This window comes from Hipposideros armiger, unplaced genomic scaffold (assembly GCF_001890085.2).
Source record: "Hipposideros armiger isolate ML-2016 unplaced genomic scaffold, ASM189008v1 scaffold_377, whole genome shotgun sequence".
In the NCBI taxonomy this organism is placed as follows: Eukaryota; Metazoa; Chordata; class Mammalia; order Chiroptera; family Hipposideridae; genus Hipposideros; species Hipposideros armiger.
This window is the reverse complement of record NW_017731727.1, coordinates 1,458,581-1,471,905: the sequence shown is the minus strand read 5'-3', so window position 1 is coordinate 1,471,905 and position 13,325 is coordinate 1,458,581. Positions and strand designations below refer to the sequence as shown.

Sequence of the window (13,325 nt, the reverse complement as noted above, 5' to 3'; positions counted from 1 at the left end):
TGGTTAAGAAAAGACACTGTACAACCACAAGGGGTCCAATAAAACCTCTTTAGAAACTTGGAAGTGATGAGTGTGACACCTACATGGGGTGTGTGTATAATTATATATATATATATATATATTTATTTATTTATTTTATTTTTTTTTTACTTTTCAATTGGTTGGTACCTGTAATAACTATTTGTATCTGATTAAGCAAAACAGCTCATTCATTGCCTGCCTATGTGGGAAAACCATTAACTTTATGACTGCAAAGCTCACTATAGATAACTAACTACTAGAGCAGCTACATCAAAAATAACCTTTGAGATTTGTAATAGACATGTATGATATTGGGGGGAAGTGGGGCGGTGGATTGGGGAAGGCGGGTTGTCACTTTGAGGGGTAAACAGTATAACTATTGCACTGTGTTGTACAGCTGAAACTAATTCTAAAAAATGTGTACTTCATAATAAAAAATAATTAAAAAAATAACCTTTGAATATTCAGTGGCAAGGGAGGGTAAACAACATTAAGGTCCTGGAGTGGCTGGGTTCACAAACTTTAAACAACAAAGCAGGGCTGGGGATAGTTAGGGGTTTTAAGAGCCACATAGATCAGCTGCACAGGCCAGTATTAAAACGTATGAGGTCCTTTTTGAACCAAGGTTTTCAACCAAATAAAAATGAAAGGGAAAGCAACAAATAGCAAAATCTCTGGAATTAGTGTTTGTTACTGCAACTCAAGGAGGAACCTTTGAGTGGACAGCATGTAGAAAAATCTGTGGGATGTAATATGGCAATTTCACTTACAATTATCCATTAGTGTTTTCATGCACATGGTTACATGGGAAAATAAAGAATTTGCAACTGGCTGTCTTTGAAATCAATAGTATTATTAGGTAATTACAGTTGTTTAGAACTTAACTTTTACTACTACAAACTCTAAGCTTTAGATTTTACATGAGTTCATATTAGGACCTAAAATTCTCAGAATAGTCTAGGTTGTTTTATCCTTTATTTATAACATAAATTTTATTATACAGGTTTTTAATGCCTCTTACTTTTAGCAACTTCTCAACTATTTTAGAGAGCTACATGTGTTCATTATGACTCACTACTCTGCCTTAAACATTATTAATGAATTATTCCCCAAATAGAAAGTACTTCTGCTTCCTTTCCATCCATCAACACAATGATATTAATACATTTATTATCTCAAAAATACCTTACAATGGATTGTTTTCTTCATTGAAAAAAGTTTATATTACTGTATGTTTTCTAGCAGCAATCGGAATGATCGAAGTTTGTAGTAACCTCTTTTGGTTTGGAATTGCTCTAAATGATTCTCTGAGAAGGGATTACTTGTTGATGTGCAGTTATGTAGCCTATCTGTAAATGAGCAGATTTTTGCCACATAGGCTGAAGAGATACACAACAAACCATCCTTACAACAGATGATATCTTTAATTAAATTGATATTGGTGAGTTAAAAAACATTAAGTGAGAAGATGACAGCTAGGGAAATAAGGTATTCTGTGACTATTTATAATAAAATGTTTAGAATAAAAATGAATAAGAAACATCAATTGGCTTTGCAATTGAAGAGACAAGACTAACCAAATATTGTCTTCCCAGTTCTTGTACAAGCAGAGACCACAGGACAATAATTCTTACATAAGAAGCACAGGGAAAATAATCATAAATTTTTTTTGTATATTTTTTGTTTTTCAACATTATTTGGGAGAACTTTGTTTGGTCAGGGATGAACAAAAACAATACGTAAGAAACATTGAAACTGTAGGAATCTGGTATTAAAAAGTGTCTTGGAAAATATAGCAGAAGACAAATTGCTCCATTAGGTATCATAATTTGGTATGTAACATAAACATTTAAAATTATGATTAAAGTGACTAAAAATGGCCTATATTTAAAAAATCAAATAAAAACTTAGGGGATAAAACTCAAAATAAATTTATTCTCAGTAGTAACTTGATGCAATAATATAAATTCTCTCTCTTTGATAAACATAGATATAAAATCTTGTCTGTATTCTAGGTTTTCCTACATTTTCTGTAAAGATTGACTCATGTCAGGTCACAACTAAATGAGTCAACATTTTGAGCTAAAAGACTGTTTACACAATATACACATTCTTTACTTACACAGCAAAATAAGCTTAACACTTTTATATTAAAAACCTGGGATGTAGTAGGATTAGTAGCACCATGAAAAATAATTCTTGCCCCAAACTGCAGTCTTTTATTTTACTCAGTGTGATTCTTCTCTTAATTGAATTTTTAACGTGCCGTTTTAGTTACTGGGTAAAATATATAATCTTCATTTCATAATCCTTGGAGAAAGTCATTCTGGACCCAAAAGTAAATGCATTTCCTTATTTTTTTCATAGAAAAATAATAGCGACCTTGCTCTGGCACATTGCTGAGGTACATATGAATCTTCATGGTAACTAGTCAGCATATTCTCTTGGTCATATATAATAGCACCATTGGTGGCAGCAGTGGTAAAGTTGGGGAGCGTGAGACATTGCATCTTGGGGATTTCATATATATATATATATATATATATATATATATATATATATGTATATATCACATTTAAAAACAAGGAATTCTTCAAAATGTTATGTCCTCTTCATGCACACTTGACATCGGCTAATACGTGTCCTCAAGTCTCCTGCCTTCAGTGTTTCTGACTGAGGTTTGCTGGGAAATAAGAAACAAGACAATCAGATTAATCTTTTCTGGTATTTCAATTCTACTATTGGTTCAAATTCACATCCAAACCTTCTTTTTGTGTTTCTGATGACTGAACGGTTAACGTTTGAGCAACGTGATCTAGTGCAGTGACTGGTATGGCCTAAAGAGCCATTACTGGTAAGTATTTTTGTGACTCTTCTCCACTCCACTATTACCTTTGTCTATTTGTCTCTCCCTTTCTTTTTCTTCTACATTGTTATAATAGTCCTAAAATGAGGGGGATCTGGGCAAGTGATGATGAATAAAGGATAACGTATAATACATAAGAAATGCATAAAGATAATATGTAAGGAAAATATTAAGAGGTGACATCAGAAACTAAAACAGTGGGAGGAGTCCCCGGTGATCTCTCCCCTTGAAGTTACAACAAGTTTAAGAGCTATAATTCAACAAGCAACCCCGTGCAACACACAAGCACATCTGAGAGATCTGCACATGGAAACATCTGATGGTGGCAAATCAGGGAAAACAGGGAAAGAAGGGAGTAAGAAGTGCAGAGATGGGGGCAACAGATGCAACCCAGAGCTCACTGCAGTCCCAGGAGAGGGGAGAATTCAAATTGCAGGTGCACTCTCTGTGGACGCAAGTATTCCTGCTTGACTGATCAGCATAGACCATATTTCCCCATGTATAAGACGCACCCTTTTTTGAAAAATGTGGGGTCTCAAAACTGTGTGCATCTTATACAGTGGTTGTAGATTTTTTTTTACTTGCATTTCCCACTGAGGATGAGGCAATATATGAAGACAGTGATTTGTCATCAGACACAGGTGAGGACAAGCTAATGGTTGGGAGTTTTGACAGTGATGAAAAGTTGTATGAATTTTATGATGAATAAAACTTGAGTTCAATAACTTTATGTAATACTTTTTTTTTTCAAATTTCGGGCCCCAAAATTAAGGTGCATCTTATACATGGGGAAATACGGTAATATGGCTAAACCCAGCGACTTGTGCAGACACCTCAGGGGAAAGACCAGTACAAGAGTGTGGCAGCTGTGGTCTGACAGCACTCAATGACAGGAAGAAAAGAAAGCCCAGAGCCTGGCTGCCTCCCTGCACCCTCCCAGAGCTTGCCTTCCCTACATGCTCCCAGTGCTACCAGTGGGTCCCAGAAAATAAAATGGTAGCAGTTTCAGGTTAAAGAGCACAATATCTATAGCCCTAAGAGCTAGAAAGACAGTTCCTAAGTGGAGGAGCACATTGTGGCTAATACCAGTGACAAGGGAGAGGATATTGGAGCGAGGCAGCTCTAGTTTGGCAGTCACCATTACTTAAAGGAAAACAAAGCCACAAACATATCAACTTCCTCTCCCAGCCAACTCTGCCCCCACCTTTTGTGGCTGATCACATTGGGGCATGCAGGGCTGCTGTGGCACACAACTTTGCATCTGACTACAGAGATAGCACTGGGATTTCAGGAGCTCAGAACCCCATCAACCACATCCTCCCATGGGGGTGGTGCCCTGAGACAAAAGAGATCTGGTCACAGAGGAGACACCCACTTCTCCAGGAAATCACCCACCTCAAGAAGCTGGAATAGAGCTAAAGTAAATAAAACACTCCAGCATTACCTACTAGAAAACAAAAGAAAGAACTCTTCATGTCAACCTGCTGCAAAATTCACTCCAGTAGATGCCCAGGAAGAGAAATAATCCATCAATTACTTTGAATAACCAATGTAACAAGGCTGATTGGAAAGAAAATGTAATATCCAGAAAATAAACTTAAAGACATATGTGACTTAAATGACAGAGAATTCAAGATTGCAGTTCTGAAAAAACTCAACGAGATGAAAGAAAACACAGATAGGCAGTTTAATGAACTCAGAAATAAAATCAACTAGCAAAATGAATACTTTACCACAGAGACTGAAAATTAAAAAAAAGATAAAGGAATTCTGGAGCTGAAGAAATCAACATAAGAGCTGAAGAATGAAATAGCAAACTCAGAAAATAGAGCTGACCAGAGGGAAACCTGGAAATGACACAGATGGAAGAAGAGAGAAATTTGAGGTTTAAAAGAAATGAAAGAACTCTACAAGAACCATGTGACTCCATCAGAAAGAGCAATATAAGAATAATGGATATACCAGAAGGAGAAGACAGAGAGAAGGGCACAGAGAGCTTATTCAAACAAATAGTCAATGAGAACTTCCAAAACCTGTGGAAAGAACTGGATCCTCAAATCCAAGAAACAAACAGAACACCTAATTATCTCGAACCTAAAAGACCTTCTCCAAGGCACATTATATTGAAACTGTCAAAAATGAATGACAAAGAAAAAATCTGCAAGGCAGCCAAGGAAAAGAAGACAGTAATCTACAAAGGAAAGCCCATTAGGTTATCAGATTTTTCAGCAAAAACTCTACAAGCTAAGAGGGAGTGGAATCAAATATTCAAACTACTGAAAGAGAGAAATTACCAGCCAAAATAATATATCCAGCAAAGTTAACCTTTAGATATGAAGGAGGAATAGAGGTTTTCCGAGGTATAAAGAAGCTGAGGGAATTTTGCACCACAAGGCCTGCATTACAGGAAATATTGAAGGAAGCTATTTGACTTGAAACAAAAAGACAAAATGATACAAAACTATGAGTAAGATTACTAACAGACAGACAGAAAAAGGAAATGGCAACCCCTACATAGAATAGGGCGCTATACACTTAAATATAATATAAAGGGTAAAGAAGAAAAAAATATAAAGAAAAAGAAAAGACTACTTACTACTGCAACTTAGAAATGAGCTTATGCCATAAATAGGGATAATTTGTGACAACAAAAACACAAAGGGGATGAGGTAAAGGTCTGAATTTACAAAAGGGAATGAAGATAAGATGCATGCTGAAGAAAAAGGATTATTGTATATATCAAACTTTCTTTTACATAAACAAAATGGTAACCCCTCAAAAAAAGAAAAAATCCAGAACTGAGACACATAACATAAAAAACAAGAAACACAGGGAAAAAATTAACAGACTACCATGAAAATAAAATAACAGAAAGAAACAAATGGGAAAGAAACTATGGAGACACTGAGTTATCAGAAAACAAAAGATAAAATGCCTATAGGAAATCCTCAAATATTAATAATCACCCTAAATATAAATGGACTGAACTCACCAATAAAAGGGCACAGAGTTGCAGATTTGACACACACAAAAAAATCCAAAGATGGTGTCTTCAAGAGACACATCTTAGCTACAAGGAAAAATATAGACTCAAAGTGAAAAGGCAGAAAACGATACTCCAAACAAATGGCATCCAGAGAAAACTGGGTATAGCCATACTTTGATCAGAAAAAAACACACTTCACGATAAAAAAGGTAACAAGAGACAAAGATGGACATTTCATAATGATAAAGGGGACAATACAACAAGAAGATATAATACTTATCAATATATACATTCCCAATCCGGGGGCATCAAAATATATAAAACAACTACTAACAGAACTAAACACAGAAACTGACAAAAACACAATTATAGTAGGTAACCTAAACACACCATTGACAGCAATGGATAGATCATTCAAACAGAAAATCAATAAGAAAATATCAGCCTTAAATGACACATTAGGCCAAATGGACAATACTGACATTTACAGAGCATTTCATCCTAGAACACCAGACCATACATTCTTTTCTAGTGCACATGGAAGATTCTCAAGGATAGACCATATGTTGGGACATAAAACTAGCCTCAACAAATTTAAGAAGACTGAAGTCATACCAAGCATATTCTCTGATCACAAGGCTTTGAAATTGGAGATCAACTGTGAAAGGAAAGCAGGAAAACTCACAAATATGTGGAGACTCAAGAACATGCTACTAAAGAATGACTGGGTCAAAGAAGAAATAAAAGGAGAGATAGGAAGACACATGGAATCAAATGAGAATGGAGATACATTGCATCATAATTATTGAGATGAAGTGTAAGCAGTGCTAAGAGGGAAATTTTATCATTACAGGCTTATCTCAAGAATCAAGAAAACTCCTAAATAACCAACCTAACATTACATCTTAAAGAACTAGAAAAAGAAGAACAAATGAAACACAAAGTCAGCATAAAGAAGGAAATAATAAAAATCAGAGCAGAGCCAAATGAAATAGAGAACAAAAAGACAATAGAAAACAATTAATGCAAAAGAGAGCTGGTTCTTTGAAAAGATTAATAAAATTGACAAACCCTTGGATAAACTCACCAAAATGAAAAGACACAAATAAACAAAATCAGAAATAAAAGAGAAGTTACCATGGGCTCCACTGAAATACAAAGGATCATGTGAGAATACTTTGAAGAACTATATGCCACCAAATTCAGTAACTTAGAAGAAATGGGCATGTTCTTAGAAACATATAGCCTTCCTAGATTGAATCACGAAGAAGTGAAAAATCTAAATAAGCCTATCAACAGCAAGGAAATTGAAACAATCGTCCAAAACTTCCCCAAAAGCAAAAGTCCAGCACTACTGAATTCTCCCAAACATTCAAAGATGATTTAATACATTTCCTCAAACTCTTCCAAGAAATTGAAGAAGAGGCAATACTTTCTAACTCATTTTATGTGGTCAACATTACCCTGATACCAAAACTTGGTGAGGATAACACACACAAAAAAAGAATACAGACCAATATCTCTGATGAACAGAGATGCAAAAATCCTAAAGAAAATACTAGCAAATCAAATACAACAATACATTAAAAAAGATTATATATCATGATCAAGTGGGGTTCATTCCAGGGGCACAAGGATGGTGCAACATATGCAAATCGATCAACGTGATACACCACATAAACAAGATAAAGGACAAAAATCACATGATTATATCAATAGATGCAGAAAAAGCATTGACAAGATACAACATCGGTTTATGATTAAAACACTCAATAAAATGGGTATAGAAGGAAAAACCTCAACATAATAAAGGCCATATATGACAAACCCTCAGCTAATATCATACTTAATGGTGAATAACTGAAAGCTTTTCCTCTAAGATCAGGAAAAAGACATGGATGCCTCCTGTCACCACTGCTATTCAACATAGTATTGGAAGTCCTAGCCAGAGGAATCAAGCGGGAGGAAGAAATAAAAGGCATCCAAATTGGGAATGAAGAAGTTAAATTGTCACTTTCTGCAGATGACATAATTCTTTACATAGAAAACTGCAACGATTCCATCAAAAAGCTATTAGAAACAATAAACAAATACAGTAAAGCTGCAGGATACAAAAATCAATGTACAAAATTCCATTGCTTTCCTATATACTAACAAGGAAATTTCAGAAAAATGAAAAAAAAACAATTCCTTTTGCCATTTGCTACAAAAAGAATGAAATACTTGGGAATAAACACAGGATGTGAAGGATCTATACACCGAAAACTACAATACATTATTAAAAGAAATACAGGACACAAAGAAATGGAAACATATTCCATGTTCATGGGTTGGAAGAATCAACACAGTTAAAATGGACATATTATCCAAAGCAATATACTAATTTAGTGCAATCCCCATCAAAATCCCCAGTACATTTTTTTAAGGAAATAGAACAGAAAAATCATCAGATTTGTATGGAATCAGATAAGACCCCAAATAGCCAAAGCAATCCTAAGAAAAAAGAACAAGGCTGGATGTATCATACTCCCTGACTTCAGCTTGTACTACAAAGTGATAATAATCAAAACAGCATGGCATTGGCAGAAAAATAGACACACAGACCAATGGAATAGAACTGAAAATTCAGAAATTAACATATATATATATATATATATATATATATATATATATATATATATATATAATTTTTGACAAAGGAGCCAAAAACATACAATGGAGAAAAGACAGCCTCTTCAATAAGTGGTACTGGGAAAATTGGAAAGCGACATGCAAAAGAATGAAACTAGACTGCTGTCTGTCACCGTGTACCAAAATTAACTCAAAATGGATCAAAGACCTAAACTTAAGACCTGAAACAATAAACGACATAAAAGAAAACAGAGGTACTAAACTTATGGACCTTGGGTTCAAAAAGGATTTTATGGATTTGACCTCAAAGGTAAGAGAAGTAAAAGCTAAACTAAATGAATTGGACCATATCATACCAAAAAGCTTCTGCACAGCAAAAGAAACCATCAACAAAACAAACAGGCAACCAACCGAATGGGAGAAGATATTCGTGAAAAACATCTCCAATGAAGAGCTAATATCCAAAATATACAAAGAACTCATACAGCTCAACAATAAAAAAATAAACAACCCAATTAAAACACAGGCAGAGGACATGAACAGAAACTTCTCCCAAGAAGACATACAAATGGTCAACAGATATATGAAAAAATGCTCAACTTCACTGGCTATTGCAAATCAAAACCACAATGAGATACCACCTCACACCTGGTAGAATGGCTATTATTAACAAGACATGTAATAACAAGTCTTGGAGATGTTGTGGAGAAAAAGGAACCCTCATACACTGTTGGTGGGAATGCAAATTGGTACAGCTACTTTGGAAACAGTATGAAGGTTCTTCACAAAATGAAGAATAGAATTGCCATACAACCCAGCAATCACTCTGCTGGGTATCTACCCCCAAAATCTGAAAACATTTATCCATAAAGATATATGTACCTCTATGTTCATTGCAGCACTATTCATGGTAGCCAAGACATGGAAACAACCAAAGTGTCCTTCAATACATGATTGGATAAAGAAGGTATGGTACATATACACAATGGAGTATTACTTGGCCACAAGAAAAGATGAAATACTTCCATTTGCAACAACATGGATGGATCTTGAGATTATCATGCCAAGTAAAATAAGTGAGACAGAAAAATCCAGAACCATATAACTTAATTTCTTGTGGGATATAAAACTGAAACCAACAAACGAACAAGACGAACAAACAAACAAAAACTCATAGACATAGACAACAGTTTAGTGGTTACCAGAGGGTAAGCGGGGAGAGGAGATGGTAGAAGAGGGAAAAGGGGGTCAAATATATGGTGTTGGAAGGAAAACTGACTCTGGGTGGTGCACACACAATGCAATATATAGATGATGTATTATAGAATCGTACACTTGAAACCTATATAAATTTAATAAAAAATATCTCTTGAATGAAAAAATAAGTTAAATAAAATCTTTAAGCTGTGTTCATTTAAAAATATTAAGTAATGATGATTCAAAAGAAGCAAAATATAAAAACAAATTTAAACTGAAGAAAAAACCCAACTAAAAACCAATTCATTAGGTCAAAGTATCCTGAGGTAAAGGTGATATATGTGGTTTCACTAATTTAAATGCTTAAATGAGAGGCTTGAAAACATGTTTGGAAAGGAGTTCATTGGATTGAGCAGGGGAGCACAGATTATAGCTTCAATTCCTGGGATGGCCTCAATCTAGCTGAACAGCTGCTCACTTGTTATTGTGCAGGTCATGTGACCTTTCTTTGCTTTGTCTGTTTTGCTATTGAAGAATTACCACCAAGTCATCTCAAACCACATGTACCTATTAGCTAAGTGTGTTTTTATTACCTGAGTCAGGTATATGAGGAGAACAAGCAAAAATAAAGGACACAGTCCACTAAACTCCTAACATTTGTTGGTAATAAACCATCCATGAATTGCCTCCCTTTTCCCTAGCATTTCTGAAGGAACCTAAGTGCCTAAAGTAAACTAAAGCCATAAGCACCTTACCTGAACATGTCTGACACATCTACAGTTGCCAGCCAAAAGCTGTAGGAGTTGGCATAATAGTTGCAGGTACCCCGCCCATGGCATTCAATGAAGGGAGCTGAACGAAACTCTTCCAAGCAGGAACCAGGGGAGGCCAGGGCTTGACCTGAGCCCTCTGCCCCTGCACTTGTGTGCTAGAAAAGACAAGGAAAAATGTGCCACAATGCCCATGTGCTATAATTCCTTAGTGGACACCCAAAGATATGTGATGAAATTGGTCAAAAATTCAAATCCAGTGAAGGAACTAAGGTCAGAAGTAAGAGAAGAGTGTCCACACCAAGGGTACTTAACAAAAGCAGCAAGAAGATAATATAAATATGTTCTAGAAAAATGTGTGAGAGGGAACACAGTGCTTGAACAGTAGCTATTTGAGGTCAAGTTTCCTACTGTGCAAATGACTGGGATTCTTCATATTGAGAAGAAATGTAGATACGATGGATAGTCAGCTATGATGATGACAAAAACAAGCAAGTGTTTCTTACCATCATGAAGGAATAACCAATCCAGAGAGAATCCCATCCCTGAGGACAACGAGGAATCTGGATGGTCTGACTGTGAACTGCAATCACCACGGCTGGAGCTTCGCACACTGTACATCTAGTAAAGGAAATGGAGAGGGAACACAATCTACAGAGTGAGTATGTGGGAAATAGCAGTCTCTCTTCTTTGGAAGCCTTCCTGGTATAAAAGCCCATTAAGGTGTCTTCAGTGTTCAGGAAAGGAGGAGAAAATGCACTTTGAGAATTGCTTTTTCATAAGCCCTGTCTCCCAATGTACATAATGAAGTTATAAATGAAAACTAAGCTTTTTTCAAGAAACTACAGAATCACTGCTATATCATTTACATTTTCCAATATGCCTCAAATTCATACTTGCTATAGTCAATGCCATAATTGCTCTAAGAGTTTGGCTTAGTGTATTGCACATACTGTTTGTTGTCAAAGTGCCCAAAACTGGAAGGTAGACATTTAGTAATGTCTAGGGTTAACCTCTATATTCAATGTCAAATTAACTAGACTTTCCAATCACATCCTTTATGGTAACTGGACTCCTAAATAAATTGAGTCATGATCTGAATAAAAGTGGCAATATCTAGTATGCCTAGGAGATCAAGTTAAACAGGGTTCTAACTCACAGGGATGTAAAGTATAGCATAGGGTATACAGACAATAATATGGTAATAACTATGTATGGTGTCAGATGGGTACTGGACTAAATGGGAATATCATGTCGTAAAACATGTAAATGCCTAACCACTATGTTGTACACTTGAAACTAATATAAAATAATATTGAATGTCAACTGTAATTGAAAATTAAAATAATAAATTGAAAAACTCAACACTAATCAAAAGAAAAAAAAACTAAGGTTCTAATGTGGTAAAACTCTAGGATATCTCCATTAATGGTACCTTCCTCTTAGTTACTCATGCCTCAACTTCAGCTATCACTTCCTCCTTCCCACAGATAATCAACTGCCAAATCCTACCTTATTTTATCAACGTGATACATGTCCCCCACTGAGAGTGCCAATGTACTCCTACCCGGATTACAGAAATACCTTTAATCTAACTGATCTCTCTATCTCAGGAATATCCCCTCTTAATTCATGTTACACATGAATGGCTCTGTAATCTTCTCTAACATGAAGCTCAAAAACTTTTCAGAGCTCTCCATTATATAATAAATAAATTACAAACTAAAAATCTGTCACGGAAAGCCTTTTACCATCAGGGTCTAAGCTAGCTATCCAATTTCTCCTTCCTATGCAAACCTTTACAAACTACACTCTAAACACATCAATCTAGTACCCACTCCCATGTTCTCTGCCTAGTATGTATTTTCCTCAATAGCTGCCTATGTCTCAAGTCCTTTCCATTCATCATGGACTAACCAGTTCAAAATGCACTTCTTCCATATAGCTATCCCAGATCTCTCCAGTTGGAATTAAACATCCCTTTCCCTATGCTTTCATAACATTTTTATTAGAATGTATTATGGCACTTAACTCAAGGTTGACATACTTTAGATAAATTTACGTATATTTGCCTAGTGACTAGACTGTAAGCTCTTTGTATATTATTACTCTATGTCTATCATGGGGCTTGGTCAAACGCAGGCCACCAATAAACATGGATCAAACTAAATACTGAATTGACTATTATAAACGCACGTCTGTTCTACCTAACTCAGGAGTAGGACCAGATTATTAGCTTTGGACTTATTTCTGACTAGCTAAACTATTGATAACTGGGGATTGGTAAAAGTCAAAGCTATACCAATGTCTCACCGACTAATGAATGGCTGGATGCTCTGGCCCTTCAGGGGCTCCATGCTCATTGGCATGGGCTCTGGGGTGGAGAGCCAGTAAGAATAGTCATTTCTTGAAGCAAAGTTGCAAACACTATTGATGTTGCAGAACATGAAAGGCATGGTACTGAAGCGACGAAGGCAGCTGCCAGCTGTTCCTAGGAAGAATTGGGAAGAAAAAGATGAAGGACTGCATCATGATGATACTTACATTTCTTGTAAAACACAAACAACCTTTCAAAGAAAAACTTGCCCACATTTCTTAGATAACAAATACACTTTAATTCTTCAATCATACAATGTACATTTACTTATATTTTAACATTTTTAAATCAGGATATATCTTACAATTTGTGTAGACATTTATTGTGGTAGCTCATTCTTTGTTCCACAAACACTGTTTTTAAACTGGTGATACACCTTCCTCCACAACTAGACTGAAGAACAAAACGACAGCAACTTGTCTGTTCCCCTTCCCCCAACTCCCCAGCACTGTTCCCATCCCCCCAATTCCCCAATAA

The 13,325-nt window shown here is 35.7% G+C and overlaps 1 protein-coding gene across 6 annotated transcripts in view; it reads right to left on the bottom strand.

Annotated features, from left to right (window-relative positions):
* Positions 1-1,426: 1,426 nt before the first annotated feature.
* COL4A5 (collagen type IV alpha 5 chain) overlaps positions 1,427-13,325 on the bottom strand; it is a 256,477-nt gene continuing 244,578 nt past the window's right edge. For 5 of the 6 annotated variants that reach the window (XM_019662459.1, XM_019662464.1, XM_019662462.1 and 2 more), the window contains 4 exons: positions 12,785-12,962; positions 10,978-11,092; positions 10,457-10,629; positions 1,427-2,704 (listed from right to left, as the gene is read on the bottom strand). In XM_019662459.1, the coding sequence (XP_019518004.1) occupies positions 2,623-2,704; positions 10,457-10,629; positions 10,978-11,092; positions 12,785-12,962 (548 nt within the window). In that variant the 3' untranslated portion in view covers positions 1,427-2,622. The remainder of the gene's footprint in view (positions 2,705-10,456; positions 10,630-10,977; positions 11,093-12,784; positions 12,963-13,325) is intronic. The other variant, XM_019662461.1, reaches the window with a different exon arrangement.